The sequence below is a fragment of the Stomoxys calcitrans genome, chromosome 1 (genome assembly GCF_963082655.1).
Source record: "Stomoxys calcitrans chromosome 1, idStoCalc2.1, whole genome shotgun sequence".
NCBI lineage: Eukaryota > Metazoa > Arthropoda > Insecta > Diptera > Muscidae > Stomoxys > Stomoxys calcitrans.
The window spans coordinates 258,320,339-258,337,778 of record NC_081552.1 but is presented as its reverse complement, the minus strand read 5'-3'; the positions used below and the strand labels follow the sequence as shown (position 1 = coordinate 258,337,778).

The window sequence follows — 17,440 nt, the reverse complement described above, 5'->3', positions numbered from 1 at the left end:
TGGCGAAATAATGAAAGATGGTCTCATTTGTACAACAACCACAAATCATTTGTGCAATCCGCCATCTTGTCATCAAGCTAATCGATGATTTGCCAACACACGCAAAGAAATTTGTGTGCGTGTGTGTATACGTGTGCGTACATGAGCAGAGAATATGCGAGAAAGAAGATAACAACAAAGAGAATGCAAACAAAAATCGTTCATCTTAATACCGTCAAACCCGGCCGGCTGCTAACAGGTGTTCGCGTGAGACCACCTTTTTAAAACCAGCTTGCGATAAAACTTAACTGGCGGATGGATGCCGGTTAGTGACTTATCTTCCCGATAAATACAGCTGGCTGCGTATAATTAGGTGGGTTCGCTTACTTACCCAGTAAGAGAATTCGTTCTCTCTAATAAACGACCTCCGTAAAAGTTTTTTAAAATTTTTGAGTTCGAGTTTTTGAGAACACTAATTGCTGCCTAAATACCGATTATACAAATTCAGTATCAGTAGGAATCTTCCTAAACATATAATAAAAATTCTTAACTCTTTAGTTTTAAAGGAGCTCCTAGCTCGCTGGGTTACAGTGGTACTTTTGAGGTTAAAAAAGTATCAAAAAAAAATATCATAGTATCAAAAATATAATCCCTGAGTCGGATTTCTAACCATTGCAACTCATAGCCATTTCTTCTATATTTTTATACCCACAATCGAAGGATGGGGGTATATTCATTTTGTCATTCCGTTTGCAACACATCGAAATATCAATTTCCGACCCTATATAGTATATATATTCCTGATCAGTGTAAACATCTAAGACGATCTAGACATGTCTGTCCGTCTGTCTGTTGAAATCACGCTAGTTTTTAAAAAATAGAGATATTGAGCAGGTTAAGTTCGAAGATGGGCTATATCGGACTATATCTTGATATAGCTCCTATATAGACCGATCCGCAGATTTAGGGTCTTAGGACCATAAAAGCCACATTTATTATCCGATTGCATTGATTGTCCGATGTCGCCGAAATTTGGGACAGTGAGTAAAGTTGAGCCCCTCGACATACTTCTGGAATATGGCATAGATCGGTCCAGATTTGGATATAGCTGCCATATAGACTCATCTCTCGATTTAAGGTTTTAACCCCATAAAAGGCGCATTTATTGTCCAATGTCGCCGAAGTTTGGGATAGTGAGTTGTTTTAGGACCTTTGACATCCTTCCTCTATTTCGCAGGCGCATTTATAATCCGATTTCACGGAAATTTGACACAGTGACTTATGTTAGGTTTTTCGACATCCGTGTCGTATATGGTTCAGATCGGTTTATTTTTAGATAAAGCTACTAAAAAGACTCATATTTTGTTACACACAATTGAACAATGACTTGTATTTATTAGTATTTGGTCCAATTCGCAACATATTTCCATATAGCTGCTAAGGGGCATAAGGTATGCATTTTTCACCGGATTTTGGTGGTTTACATATATACCCGAAGTGGTGGATATTCAAAGTTCGGCACGGCCGATCTTAAGGCCTTTTTACTTGTTTTTATTGGCTATGACTCTTAAGTAAAGAAATGATAATGTGGTTAGTTTTGGTTTAAGTGAGAGTCTGACATCAGAATCGCTTAGATATTTTCGTCCATTGTAATAGCACAGAAACAAGAGATGGAAGATGCTTTCTAGTTCCTACCGTCAAACCATCTAGATCACTCATTTAGACAAGTTCTCAAAGAAATGAGAACCGAAAGTGGACCTCTATCTGCCTGCCCGTGCAGAATACACACATAGCAGATGTCTTATAGTCTCCTCTTTGTCGACGTCCTCACAGATTCTGTAGAAATTGCCTCCTGTAACCTTCATCTGTCAGCTTGTTTACCAATCAGACAGGGACCTGTCATGAGGAAACACAAAGACCGAGATGTCTGTTCTAGCCAACGATCGTAAGCGGTAGACATTTTTAAGTCTGGATTAACCACATAATTTTTCAGTGTTTACAGCTCGCACTTTGTGACGATATGAAATGCGTTGTCATTCTAGTCCGATCTTGAAGACTAAGCTTACATGTCGCTAGAATCATATAGGTATTTTCTAGTCTCCCAAACTTTTCCGTTCTGCAATTCCCTGGGATTTCTCTATGAGACAGTGACTAGAGGTAAACTAAAACCCCCATCCTATTTATTGGGTTGCCCAAAAAGTAATTGCGGATTTTTCATATAGTCGGCGTTGACAAATTTTTTCACAGCTTGTGACTCTGTAATTGCATTCTTTCTTCTGTCAGTTATCAGCTGTAACTTTTAGAAAAAAGAAAAAAAGTGTAAAAAGTATATTTGATTAAAGTTCATTCTAAGTTTTATTAAAAATGCATTTACTTTCTTTTAAAAAATCCGCAATTACTTTTTGGGCAACCCAATATTTATTTCATAACGAAAAAACAAGCAACAATAACAAGAACTTAGCGTTTTTTTGTATAATAACAATTTGAATTGCAAACTGCTTTCCAATGACAGCTGTGTGTTTGCCTCCCAGTCTTTTATTACAAAGACGTCTAAAAGTCTGGCAGGAAAATGGCCATCCATCGACGCCGTGTAAGCATTTTTATACACCTTCCTAATCACATTTATAGCTGGCTGCTCCCCTAACTGTAAATGCCTTGTTACTGTTGTTGTTGTATTGTACTGTTTGGCGAGTATTAAATTGCTTTAATAATGTGTGATATACAATTTATGTTATCAACAATCAACCACCGTAGGTGGAAGGAGCATGGGAATCCCCCTGTTAAAAAGGGGCCACTACCACCACCACTACCTCCCACTCCATTTCATTTGGTAATCATAGTCAAACAACAAGCAGATAATTACGAAAAGCGCGTGCTTTGCAATGCCATGCCAAGTCATATGAGAGCAAAAGCGGTTGGAGGAATGGCCTAAAATGAAATTTTTCGTAGCTGATTAAGTTTTGTTGTTGTTGTGTGTGTGTGTGTGAGTTTTCGCTATTTGCACGAAACGTTATCGTTTAATTCACACAATTCATTTATATTGTTATAATATCCAAATATCTAAACAACTTACCTACTTACCCACTATATACCAATTTTCTATTAATACACACACACACACATGAATACTTATAGATATCTCCATTACTTTAAACAAATTGAACAAATCCAACGCGCATTTGTTTTCGTTTTTGGAAAGTTTAATTACCATGATTGTACAGATTTTTTGTTTTTTTTTAGTGGAAATTGCCATTATAATATTATTGCAGGGATGTTTATATACCGTTGAAAATGAACAAATTTTTTGTACACGTTTGTTTCTTCTAAGAGTGGTTTCTTATCAGAGGACTGCATAAGACCCAATATTTGGCACTCAACAGACACTTAAAAAAACACTAAATAGACACTTATGTTTTGTATGGCACTCAAAAATTAAGTTATAATTTTAGTTTTTAAGATAGAATGCCACCTTAAAATTAAGTTATAACATAATTTTTATGTTTCATGTAACTTATTATTGTGGTGGCATGCGAAGCAAACAAAAGTGTCTATTAAGTGTCAAATACTGGGTCTTATGCAGTTCTCTGTTTCTTATATCAAATCTTTCTGCAACGAAGGATCTAAAAAAAGACATGGTGTTTTGAAAAATGTTCTTAAAAACGTTTTTTTCCTATACACGATGTGCTTATATCCGTTATATACTCGTCAAATTCGGCGTACTAAGCAAGATATATTAATTTTCAGGTAGTGGCAGTTGCCCAACAACAAAATATTGAGTAAATTATCTGTCAAAATCAGTGATAAGTGCAACTATGTAGCGATTATCTATTGTTTGTCGTCCAACAAATCGCATATAAATGTAAAATTTTTCGAAAAATTTAAAATTTTTGAGCTGAACGAGCGCAACTGGACAAAACAAAAGTTTGCTTATGTTTGTGATATATATCACTTAAGTATTTGAATACCCACCACCGCAACTCGTCAAAACATTTATTCTAAATCCTACAAACACATGTTCTGTAGACCGAAGATCGATTTCGCGAAGTCCGTTCAAATTTGATTTTGGGTTTTTGGTTCAAAAAAGTCTCGACCGAACCTAGGATTGATGTACTATTCTTTTTTTTAAAAATGGCACTTTTTGTGCCACTATTTGAAAATTTCCAACGGTAACGCTGGTTCCAATGATAACCTAGAAGAGTGTTTCACGAGTCACATGGACGATTACAACGCAAAAGGTTGCCAGAGAATCGTTGCGAAGTGTTGCTAAAACATCCGCACATGCAATGGATTTCCCAGTGATACCGTAGAAAAGTGTTTCGCGACTCATACGCAAAAACAATTTCATAAAAATTGTCCAGAAGAATGTTTTATTCATCGCGGGGACAAACGCCCAAATTTTTATATAAGTTTCGTATGTACTTCCAATTACCTTTCATTTGATACACATGCTGGCCCACTCGGTAAGCATATCATATTTGGGCGGTTTTTGGAGGTGTGGCGGGCCCCCCGACACTTGCGGTAAAATTGTTATATCAACTTTTAAATACCTTTCATTTGATACCCATATTGTCCCAATCAGTAAACATGCCCGTTTTGGGGTTACCAAAAGCGTTTTTGAAAATTGGGGTCGGGGGGTCCGCTCACCTTGGAGGTGGGCGGGCTCCCCGACACTTGGGGCCAAATTATTATACTAAGTTCGTATTCTACTGTTAAATACCTTTCATTTGATACCCATATTATCCCAATCGGTAAACATGTCCGTTTTGGGGTGGGGCGTTCTCCCATATTATTTGACCCCAAAGCTGTATACCAATTTTGTGTTTTTGGGTTACCAAAAGCGTTATATTTATAGGCCACTCAATGTCCGTGCCGATTTTGGGTGCTTAAGTTATACAATTTTCACCGGATTGTGACGAAATGGGGTTTTTATATATACCCGAGGTGGTAGGTATACAAAGTTTGGTCCGGCCGAACTTAATGCCTTTTTATTTACTTGTTGTTTTTTTTTGCCAATAAACATTCCACTAAGGCCAGGGGCAAACCTCTCACATATCAGTGAGTGCAGTCCGATTCGAGTTTAAGCTCAATGATAAGGGGCCTCCTTTTTACAGCCGAGTCCAAATGACGTGCCGTGGCGCGCCATAGAACCTCACATATGTTGCCAGCATTGGGAGGGGAAACCCACCGTTGACAATTTTTTCTGATGGTTTCGCCAGGATTCAAATTCAGGCATTTAGCGTCATAGGCGGACATGCTAACCTCTGCGCAACGGTGGCCTCCAATAAATCCACCACCATGGATTCTGCTAAAATGTTGCCCTTATTAATTCAACTTGTATTTGAATTACTTTGTAATCAATCAAATCGGGTATTGATTGAGGCCTAGGGGTTCAAGAAAGCCAGTACGATGAACTGTTTATATGGAGGCTATATCAGTTTATAGACCGATTTGGTAAGATCAACTAAGAATGTGAAGACGATCAAGAATATATATCCTTTAAAAGGTATACCCACCCCCATCCTAGGGTGGTAGGTATGAAAATGATTAAATTTTCTACCATATTTCTAGCTTGTATTGTTCTATTTTGTTTGTTTATTTATTTTTATTTCAACAAATGGAATTCCTAATATATCATATTTTTTTTCTTTGTTGCCATATGTTCTATTCTAAAGTACGCAGGTTGACGATTTTATGGTGAAATATGTTTTATTTGGATGAGTTCGACGTTTGTTTGATTTGTTGATTTGATCGATTTGAATCAATGACAACTTTGGCATGACAAAGCCGTGTGTCATCCACCTTTATCGTTTTAACATGGTGTGGTGTACGTGCCTCTGTTTATTTATTATTTAAAGATCTTTGACACACACACACACCCACCCTAACTCTCCCTTTTGGAAATATGAACACCAAATATGGTTTATGACCAGAAGGCGGCGGGACTTTGATTCACAACCGCTATAGATATCGTTGGCGTATGCATGCACTTAGTACATTTGATTATATATATGTCAAAATAAAACTAATTTGATGTGTATATATTAGGAGTGATTTTTTAAGAGCTATCGGAAAGTTTTTCACGTAAAATTCAGAAAAATGCTTATATATAGGCGGCTAATTGACCGGTCCCGAACAGGTTGCGGATAGGGGAATGCTCCATACGGAGTAGCTGGAACGGCAATCACCGGTATCGAGCGTATAGTTTCAGTGAGAGCCGGGTGGCACCAGCTCTTGCACAAATACTGAGTGCCTACGATGAGGCGATTTATTAGGGCCTTTAAATAACCAATCGCCACGCTGCTCCCGTGCCGAACGAGCTAGCTCACATAGGTGCTTGACGAGGATCGCCACCTCCACATGAAAATGTGGCTACAACAAGAACAACGAAACGTACGTGAGTTGTTTAAACCAGTGTTGCTAAAAAAATAAAAGCTAAAAAATCACGAATATAGGGTGGTGGATAAATACTATTTTGTCTTTTCTTTTGCAACACTTTGAAATATTGCTTAAGGAAACTGCGCGCCATCTTTGTCCTTTGATACCAAAATTTGGATATTAGGTTTGTGAACCTTTTGTGGTGCTAGAAAGAATTCAAATTACAATACATCTGCTAGTCGGTTTCATTGGATATGTGCGACGATCCCAAGAAAACAGTGACGTTTATTTTTCTTTTATTAATCACCAATTTTCTATCTTACTGTCCTAAATGTCTCCACACTCTCTCCCATTCTTCTGGTGTAAGGTGTGGGCAATAATTAAATCCTTTCCACACTTTGTCTTACAAAAACCATATCCTACCGATACTTCACGAATTGTATTTTAATGATTTTAACCATAATGAAGCCTACAAACAAACATGTGCAACATTTAATTATGGATGCGGTCTCCAACATTCAAATCAATTAATGTCCGAATCGGACCATAACTTGATATAGCTCCAATATTGTAGCAATTCTTTTCTTTTATTCTTTGTTTGCCTAGAGATATAGAAAGAGATATAGTGAAAAATGCATTGGAACTGTTTTCTCCACTCAATCGGCTTCTCTGTTCTGCTCGGCATTCACTGTGTTGTGCACAAGCTCATTTGTATTGACTTGTATGTAGCCAGTTTTCTCCCACTCACAATCTTTATCGCACTGACAATCTCGCGCACTCTGTTCGCATTCTAAGTCAAAAAGGTACTTTTTATACCAAAAAGTACCATTTTTATTATTTTATGATTGTAGCTCTCGCGATAAGCTAAGTACTTTGTATAATTTTTCACATTTCGGTACTCTTTTCGTTTTTATACCCTGCACCATGGATTAATTTCGTCATTCCGGAATATTCATCTCAAACCCTATAAATTATATATTCCTTATCGTCATGACATTTCAAATCGATCGAGCCATGTCCGCTGGTCGGTCTGTCGAAAGCACTCTAACTTTCCAAGGAGCAAAGCTAGGCGCCTTAAATGTAGCAAAAAAGTTTCTTATTTATGCTTCAACACTGTTGTCTTTGTTGTGTGTAGTTGTTTGAGTTTTGTTTATGTTCTGACAAAGAAAAAGAGTCCGTCGGATTTCGCAATAATTTAATAAGCATTTTCGCTTTGAATGAAGTCAGTACTAGGCTTTAGCTTATTTACAACCTTTACATTTACAGTTGTTTTAAATAGTCGCACGGTACATCTACATTTCATACAATTTTTTGAACTGACCTGTATACATATGTATGTATGTAGTTGTGTAATAAAACAGTGCTTAAGATGCCAACGCTAAATAAAGATCATCTTAAAATATTGCACTTTTATAACACAAAAAAAATCTTATCTTAAAAATGATGCTGAGAATGATATGATGATCACCATCACTTTCTGCTTTGAGATAAATTTCACTTTCTCCTTCGCCAAAGATTTGTGTTGTGTGTGAGTTTGCCCATTTCGTGTTTTATTTTTTAATGCTAAAATTAAATCTTTCAGCATTATTTTTATAAATAATTTAAGCAAACACAAATGTTAATTACAATGTGTTGGAGGCGACTTTACTTTTTACTTTTTTTTGACATTTCATGCAATGGCGCGGCGGCATCAACATGTCTCCAAAAATAAAAGCTTAGAGAAAAGCAAACAAAATCTAGAATATTTTGAATAAACAACTCGTGATTGTCATGACACTCACTCACTCACTACCCATCCCATGCCGCCTTTGGCGCGTAATCACTATCATCTACAGTTACTGTGACTTGACTTTCCATTTATATATTAAACACCCGTCATTCGAATGTTATTATCGTATTTAATTGGTGGGGGAAGGGGGGCGACTGACTATAGAGCGGTATAGTTCGTTCCCTATTTGCATTTAAACAAAAAAAAAAGGAAAAAATCTTTTTGAAACGGTAAAAAGGGATATTATAATTCTGGCTGTATTAATATGAATTGGTGTTGGTTTCCGTTTGTTTTTTAGACCAACGAAATCAAACACAAAGTGGGGTGTGTATGAATTTTTTTCTAGTGTTGCTTTTCATTTCATTTGATAGGCAATTTGATATCTGGACACACACATCATGTGAGCAAACCATAAATCGTGTTCTGTACAACAGTGAATAACGACCGACAGCCCGCTAGGCGGACTGGCTGACCGACCGTCTAGCTATGGATGACTGATTGAAGTTTTGGGCCGGAGCTACAATGATAGTTTTGCCGCGAACGCGGGGTATGAGTACCCACATATGCATGTTAGATTGTCTGCCGTGTTTCGTGCGGTTGTTCGACGTCGCCGTTGCCGTAGCGTTCTTGTTGTCGTCTCCTCAGTTGTCCGCTCGATTTGAGGTTTAATATTTTTTTTTGTTCGTTTCACGGTGGCGATTGTAAGCAAGTCAGTCATCAACCAACTCGCGCCTGGAAATCATGCAAGCGATAAATGCTCGGATCTCCTCGCAGCAGATACAACGCAAGTGGAGGGAAGACGCTAATACTCGACGACATGAAAAGAAAACGATTTAATCAAGTCATAATCAGAACCTATTAAACTAAATCAATTGACCATACAATTTGTGTGCGCTTACGCCGCCAGCATTCTTGGTTGTCGTCGTCGTCGCTGTCGTAGTCGTCGCTGCCGCTGTGGTCAAATTTTAAAACAAGACATAGCACAGGAAGGCTCTCCACAACTGATATCGTTTTGGCTCTTCGCGTTTGTTTATCAAGCGTACTTCAGCGGGCTTAAAAACTGTTTGTGGTGCCTTGAACTTCAAATTGTTGATGTCGTCTTCGTGTTATCGCGCGGGTGCAAACTGTGGCAAAAATTTTCGTGGGAATTTTTATTATTGCCGCTGCATATACATACATATGTACAAACAACCCATGTGAGGTTCAAAGTCAAATGTAATTAAATTTCGTAGAGGGCATCCTCAATTGCAGTGACATCCATTTCCCTGCCGTAACAACACTCCAATGAAAAGTGTTTACCAATATTAAATATTCTTATCAGCAATTGGTTGCTGGTTGTTTGTAATGTTTGTGCCCAAAACGAAGAAGAAGTTTTTAAGTTGTTTGACACAATTCTCTGGGTGGCGGGTGTGCTGAAGTAAAGGGTACTAAAGGTTGCCGACAAAAAGATACAACATTAGTACCAATATAATTATCTTGAACCAAAATCAAATAAATAGTACATTTCAATTAAATACAACAACATAACTGTAACATCTCTCTATATGTGTGTATGTGATTGAGTGAGTGCATGTGGTGTGCATGTTTGCGCCAAAGATACCATCACAGAGGAAAATATTCAAATAGAATCGAAAAACTAACTGTTCTCTCGTAAACTACACACCATACTACTAAAGACGCATGAAGGCGCCACTTTTCCTCAAGACTAAAAAGTAAGTTAATTCTTTACACTAAACTTGGGTATGTCTGCTGCTTCATGTGCATATTTCTATACAGGTATATGTGTGGGTGGACTACAACTAGCGGTCAATTTCTTTGTTTTCTCAACAAAACAAAAACTAAACCACCAGCATTAATTGTAATTGATGGCAGTGATGGTCGGTCATACTTACCCAAAAGTTAACTGCCCACTGGTGACTGTGGCGATGTCGCCATCGCATAGCTTATATGAGATCAAATAAAAGCTCTTATACAATGATGTATAGGCACTTGAGTGAGTTCCTTATCGTGGGCCAGAGAATGCCATTTCAAGAAATAATTGAAATGTTTTTTAATTTGTGTAAAACATTTATTATCTACAACGGAATTAGTAGTTATTTCAAAACAAATACAAAAATGTTTACCGCCTTTAGACACGATATTGTTTTTGTTCAATTTCCATATTTAAAACTTAAAAGTACTGTTGCCTAATATCTAGCTTGTCCCTCCTCAATCAATTTGTGAACAAAAGTCTTAGCGCCTAGTGACATTCAATATTAGTTCAGAAAATGAGTTAGCATTGCAAGAAATTGTTTACCCTCAACTTAGTTGCTCACTTTCATTGTAATCAACAAGTGGTAAAATAATCGCTCGCATCCAATTGACTGTGGATTTATGGAAACTCTGTAATAGCCAGATGTTTGAAAAGGCGCGTTTACAACTAGGACTAAACAAGCATTACAAAAGCGGGTAACTATAAAAATGCTGAGGAAAATTTTTAAAGTTTGGTAATTGAGAGCTTGCAAATTTCTACTGGAGTTTTTTTTTCCCCCAGCAGAAACTTGCAGTATTGAACAGCTGTTTTATGAAAGCCAACTGTTTAATTCAAATAAATAGCAAAAGAGATTAGCGTCTGCTCTTACTCTCCCGCAAACTTTTACTGGAAAAGTACGCGAACAGACCTATTATGTATGATGCATACGCCTTATCAGCGTGTCGCCTCCGGTCTTAAATAGTTCAGCTGGTAACCCGTCAGCTCCAGCTGCCTTGTCGTTCTTTATCTTTAGTCGGGTCACTGCTACCTGAACATCATTCTGACTAGGAGGTAAACATTCTATACCATCATTATTGATTGGTTCTGCGGTATCCTCTTCGCCGCCAACGTCGGACACTAGCAGTTGGTTACCAGATTTCCTTCTTTGTTTCTGCAGGAGGATGTGCCTGCGCCAAAGCCATCGGTTTGATTTTTAATTCTTTGGTAAAATTGCCGGACTTCATTCTGACTCCTGTACATATCAATTCGCTTACACTCACGCCTTTCCATTTCCTCTCTCTCCTTTTCTCCCGATACCTCTCCTTCATCTGGCGCGTAGTTACTGATTGGCAACAACAAGGTAATGATCCGAATATATTCGCTCCACGGATCGATCGTACATCTTTATACGTACATCTTTATACACATTCTCTCTCTCGGCGCTCGTAGAAAATATCCTTGGTCTGCTCGTCTTTTTCTTGCAATTATTAGTAATTTTAATAGTGTAAATACAAAAACACACCTATTATCGAAATGGTATTATTGTCATGAATGAAAATATGCACACAAAGTCTAAAAAATCAACTGATCAACTTGTGATCATTTAATAAAGCTCTATGAATTTACTGACTTTTCGCCATTATTTCGTGACTTCTTGCTAAATATTTGTTTATTGCGTTAATTCCATTTTTTTACATTTGAATGTAAACAAGATGATCGTCTAATTAACACTTATTACTTCTCAGAATTGTGTTTCATATATAGACAGAAGGCAAAAAAATATGATTTTATTTATGCCGTTTAAGTCTTAAGTGTGTTCGTGTACTCAAAAATTTGTGCAAATATGCAAAAATTTTTTTTACTGAAAGTCGTTCGTGTAGTTTATTTGGCTGCAGAAGAGTTGGGGAGAGTGCGTGAGAGGGAGTTTGTTTTTTGTGAGAGTTTGATAATTGAGAGCATGCATATTTCTGCTGGAGGTTTTTTTTTCCAGCATCGAACAAATTTTTTATAAAAGTCAGCTGTTTGAAAGTATTAACCGCTCTTACTCTCCTGCAAATTTTTATTGGAAAAGTACCCGAACACACTTATACTGTAGGCAATGGGCTCTGAGCATTCAAGGTCTAAACAGAATGAGTGTTGAGGAGCGCCACGTTGAAAAAAGCAACTCTGCAAACAAATGTTAAAAAAGAAACTCACAAAAGTTAAACAATTTTTAACTTTGACGACCAAAAACTTTTCTTCAAGTGTGGCAACACCGAATGATGCTCGGTTTCAAGCTTCAAAGTTGATCATTTTTAAAATTCCTTAAAATTTTGTTTTTTTTTTCTTCTTAAAATGATATTTTTTTTAATTTTACTTCTTGGAAAGTATGCAAAACTCAAATTTTGCACTGATAGAAAAATAACGTTACAAAATCATGCAACAATGGTGCCATTATCATGAGCAGGCGTTGTTAAAATTATTGTAAATATGCAGGGATGAATGTTGTTGTTGCGTTGTTGGTTTCGTGCACCGTCCGTCAGGAACAACATCCCTACAAAATGAGTGTTTACCTACCAAACTTCAGTTCAAGTGACACTTTTTAAAGGCGTTTGCAAACAGACAATTATGGGATGGAGGGAACACAGGTTCGATTCTCAGATCAAGAAAAAACTGACCCGTGAAAGTGACCAGCAACGAATGTTTCGTTCAGGAAAAAACTGTTATTGATTTATGAACATTTAAAGTGAATCTTATAACATCTGTGAGATGATTCATTTTCGTGTGTAGTAAAATTTTGCAATAATCACTGCTTATCTTTTCAACATAAACTTTAACATTTTATTCGAATTCATAAATATATAAGTAGTTTTAAATACCAAGTCGATGGACTAAAATGTTCGCTTTCTATTTTTGTAACAAGTCTTATTATATCCTCCACCATAGGATGGGGGTATACTAATTTCGTCATTCTGTTTGTAACACGTCGAAATATGCGTCTGAGACCCCATAAAGTATACTATATATTATTGATCGTCATGACATTTTAAGTCGATCTAGCCATGTCTGTCTGCCGAAAGCACGGAAACTTTCGAAGGAGTAAAGCTAGCCGCTTGAAATTTTGCACAAATACTTTTTTTTAGTGAAGGTCGGTTGGTATTGTAAATGAGCCAAATCGGTCCATGTTTTGATATAGCTGCCATATAAACCGATCTTGGGTCTTGATTTCTTGAGCCTGTAGAGGGCTCAATTCTCGTCCGATTTGACTGGAATTTTGCACGTAGTGTTTTGGTATCACTTCCAACAACTGTGTTAAGAATGAATCAAATCGGTTTATAATCTGGTATAGCTGTATTATAAATCGATCTGGGACCTTGACTTCTTGAGCCAATAGAGCGCGCAATTCTCATCCGATTTGGCTGAAATTTTGTACAACGGCTTCTCTCATGACCGTCAATATACGTGTCTAATATGATCTGAATCGATCAATAGCTTGATACAGCTCCCATATAAACCTATCTCCCGATTTTGCTTCTTGAGCGCCTACAAGGCGCAATTCTTATCCGAATGAACTAAAATATTACACAACTACTTCTACAACGTTCAGCATTCGTTTATGGTCCGAATCGGACTATAACTTAATATAGCTCCAATAGCATAACAGTTCTTATTCAATTTTCTTTGTTTGCCTAAAAAGAGATACCGCGCATAGAACTCGACAAATGCGATCCATGGCGGAGGGTATATAAGATCCGGCCGAACTTAGCACGCTCTTACTTGTTTATTTCCATTTTAAGACACATTTTTTGAGAAATTACCATTTTTGTTCATGGTTTTCTTTTTAATCCTGGAAAACCAAAAATAAAGTTGACATCGTTATTTTTTTTTTGTTTTTGTAGGCGCTGTCAATTGCATGGTGAGCAAAAATGAGAACCAAAATTTAGTCCATTTTAATATATATTAAACATAAATTCATTCAAGAATTCAATAACGCTAAATATACGAACAATTAGATCAAAACAAACGAAAAACGCATTTTGGTTGAAAATATAATCGCACGTCATTCATTCAAAAGCTCACTAACTCTATATGTAAATACGAAAAATTTGATCAAAACAAACGAAAACACATTTTAGTCGAAAATATAATCGCGCGTCGTCGTTTTGATGAAGGATGACTGTTGAGGGTAAAAATAGGATTTCGCTAGCAATAAGCGAATATAGTACCAACCATTACGTAAACGCATTATTGCCCATTAACATTCCATTAAGAAAGAGAGACAAACTTCTCCCATATTAATGTGTGCTGCCCGATTTAAGTCTAACCTCCATGATTAGGGACTTTCTAGCTGAGTCCGAACGGCGTGTCGCCGTGCGGCACTTCTTTTGAGGAGAAGTTTTTACATGGCTTCTATAGTACCTCACAAATGACGCCAGCTTTAGGAGGAGAAAACCATCTCTGAACATTGTGATGTTCTCGTTAGGACTCGAAACAGGCGTTCAGTGTTATAGACGTACATGGTAACCTCTGCATCTTCCACCCACCACAATCTTTACGTAGATAATTTAAAGTGATCAAAACGTCGAGATTTTTTCCCTTGTTAAATAACTTGTGAAAATAATTATATTTTTGTAACCCCAACAAGAGGGTAATTACAAAATCAAAAAAAAAAATTGTTTCAGTGTAAACCTACCTGAAAATATATGACATTAAGAGTGTTGTTGGTCGTATGATTGAAATGATAACCGTTAGTTGTGGTAAAAATTTTTGCTACTTGTGATCTTCTGTTTTTAACTAACATACATATGTATGCAAATATATAACATCAACAGTGTTGTTGGTCGTATGATTGAAATGATAATCGTTAGTTGTGTTAAAGATTTTTGCTCTGTTTCTTAACTAACATACATACCTATGTATGTATATAAATTATAAGATTTAATAATAGAGAATGGCAGGGCATATTTCCATTCGTGCGACCAATCGTACTGACTGACCGTTATGAGAAAAACATCATAATTAAACGCAACTACATTGTACATACATGCGAGTGCATAAGTAAAACTGTCGGTGTTCAGTAATACGAAGACTAACGTGTGTCCGTGACCGAGAAATCATTTACCGAGGGCTCAAGTTTTTTGCGAATTCCGATTGGTCGATAAGTGTGAGTGAAAGCACTGTATGTGACGTTGAGAGAGAAGATCTATATTTAGAAAGCACGTGAGTGGTATTACTCACGTCAAGAAGCAAAACTAAACAAAAAAGAAAAAAAACATTGGTTAAAAATGATTGAAAACATTTTGCATGAATGAAGACAACGACCGTTGTCGTTGGCGTTAGCGTTACCAACAGCTTAAGCAGCAAAAAATGATACGCAATGGTAGGGATTGATGAAAATATATAAAATTAACTTTGATGAAAATAAACTTTGAGACAGATGGTAGATGGCTTGGAAGGCAGGAGACCGGGTCGTTATGATGATGACATTGCCGATAAGACATATCACACGAAAAGATAATCTCTGTTTTTTTTGGGGCAAACAAAGAATTTTGCAATAAAATTTTGAGGGGATAATTATTTCAAAATCATTGATAACTAAAAAAGCAAATCCCATTGCAGCCGATTGTACGTACCGGATTGACCCGATAAATCCGTTCATTGGCAAGGGCTACCGCACATTGATGTTACTTGGGTGGTGGCTAACTACATATGTTGCATCCTTTCACGGGATATGTTCAGACATTTAACCATTTGATAGCCACTACGGCATGGATTTCGTTAAATTCGAGCCTTCACTCAACGAACCATTTCAAGTATTTTTGCAGTTTTATTGGGACCACCACTATGGCGTTTAGCAACGCAGTTTCATTATAGTGATTTATTGTTCGGTGCATGAACATTTGGTTTTACTTTGAGGTATTTGAGTTCGCCAACAATTGCCGATTGTGACTTTCCTGGTAAATAAAACGCATCACAATATTAAGCTGGAGTTACAAATCACGCAAAGCACTTATGCGCGCTTAAGCAATCAGAGACACACACAGGCGTTCTTTGGTTTGAGTTACATACCATTCGCCTTTTGCTTCAAACGAATTTCTTAAAATCTTCTTATATTATTGCCAAAGTTAATTTCAATGGAAATTGTTAATAATGTGGTTTAATATTAAAATCATAAAGGAATTTCTCTAATTTACGAGCTGCAAAACACTGTTTTGAATGGTAAACATATTCCAATCATATGTTTTGGGTCCTTAAGGCGTTAAGAGTTGGTTAACTTATAACAGGTCTGTTCGCGTACTTTTCCAGTTAACATTTGCAGGAGAGTAAGAGCCATTTCAATTTGTAAGCAAAAGTATTCGAACGACTTCCAGTGAAAATTTGCAGAACAACAGCTGATTATTGTTTTGGTTGATTTTTTTGTTTGCTCAAAAAACAATTGTTTTTAAATAAAAAATGCTGGCGATGTTTGTGAGGTATTTTTCTGAGATAAACGTCAATTTATCGACTCGAGAGTGACAAGGCTAGAAGGGGAGCCATTTGTAGTATCCGTGATCTCCGAGCCGCTGGACAACCATCACAATTTACAGTGCACAAAGCTACGAATGTCATCCGTGGCGCCAAGTCGCTCAAGGCGCTGGTCCCAGACGGAAGCTCTACACTGATGCTGAAGAATCTGGATCTGCCTGCCAGCCAGTCTGAACACTATCATAAAGGGTGATTTTTTTGAGGTTAGGATTTTCATGCATTAGTATTTGACAGATCACGTGGGATTTCAGACATGGTGTCAAAGAGAAAGATGCTCAGTATGCTTTGACATTTCATCATGAATAGACTTACTAACGAGCAACGCTTGCAAATCATTGAATTTTATTACCAAAATCAGTGTTCGGTTCGAAATGTGTTCATTCACCGTAACGTTGCGTCCAACAGCATCTTTGAAAAAATACGGTCCAATGATTCCACCAGCGTACAAACCACACCAAACAGTGCATTTTTCGGGATGCATGGGCAGTTCTTGAACGGCTTCTGGTTGCTCTTCACTCCAAATGCGGCAATTTTGCTTATTTACGTAGCCATTCAACCAGAAATGAGCCTCATCGCTGAACAAAATTTGTCAAAATTTGAACACATTTTGAATAGAACACTGATTTTGGTAATAAAATTCAATGATTTGCAAGCGTTGCTCGTTAGTAAGTCTATTCATGATGAAATGTCAAAGCATACTGAGCATCTTTCTCTTTGACACCATGTCTGAAATCCCACGTGATCTGTCAAATACTAATGCATGAAAATCCTAACCTCAAAAAAATCACCCTTTACAATATAATGAGCTGTCAATAACACAAATATCATATAGCTGTAATTCAGCGATACCCAGCGACAGCAGGGAATGAACATGCGTAGGGCTATACGCATCGTTTTTCTGTTTACATTTTAAAAACAATGATTTTTGTCGATTAAGCGTTTGGAGGATATAAAAAGTATTTAAAATTTCCTTACTTTCGCAAAACACTAGTTGTTCAGTCCAAAAGATTATATTTTACATATTGAGCGATTTTAAAATACTTACAGAGAGTATTTCACACATTACAGAGAGTATTTCACAC

At 37.0% G+C, this 17,440-nt stretch overlaps 1 protein-coding gene across 4 annotated transcripts in view; it reads left to right on the top strand.

Moving 5' to 3' along the window:
- LOC106084446 (uncharacterized) overlaps positions 1 to 17,440 on the top strand; it is a 41,888-nt gene that overhangs the window by 15,659 nt on the left and 8,789 nt on the right. Inside the window, exons 1-2 of one of the 4 annotated variants that reach the window (XM_013248132.2) lie at positions 8,820 to 9,834; positions 9,899 to 10,570. The exons of 2 other annotated variants lie outside the window; for them this stretch is intronic. In XM_013248132.2, the coding sequence (XP_013103586.2) occupies positions 10,518 to 10,570 (53 nt within the window). In that variant the 5' untranslated portion in view covers positions 8,820 to 9,834; positions 9,899 to 10,517. Of the gene's footprint in view, positions 1 to 8,819; positions 9,835 to 9,898; positions 10,571 to 17,440 lie in introns of those variants that run through there. One more of the 4 variants, XM_013248133.2, reaches the window with a different exon arrangement.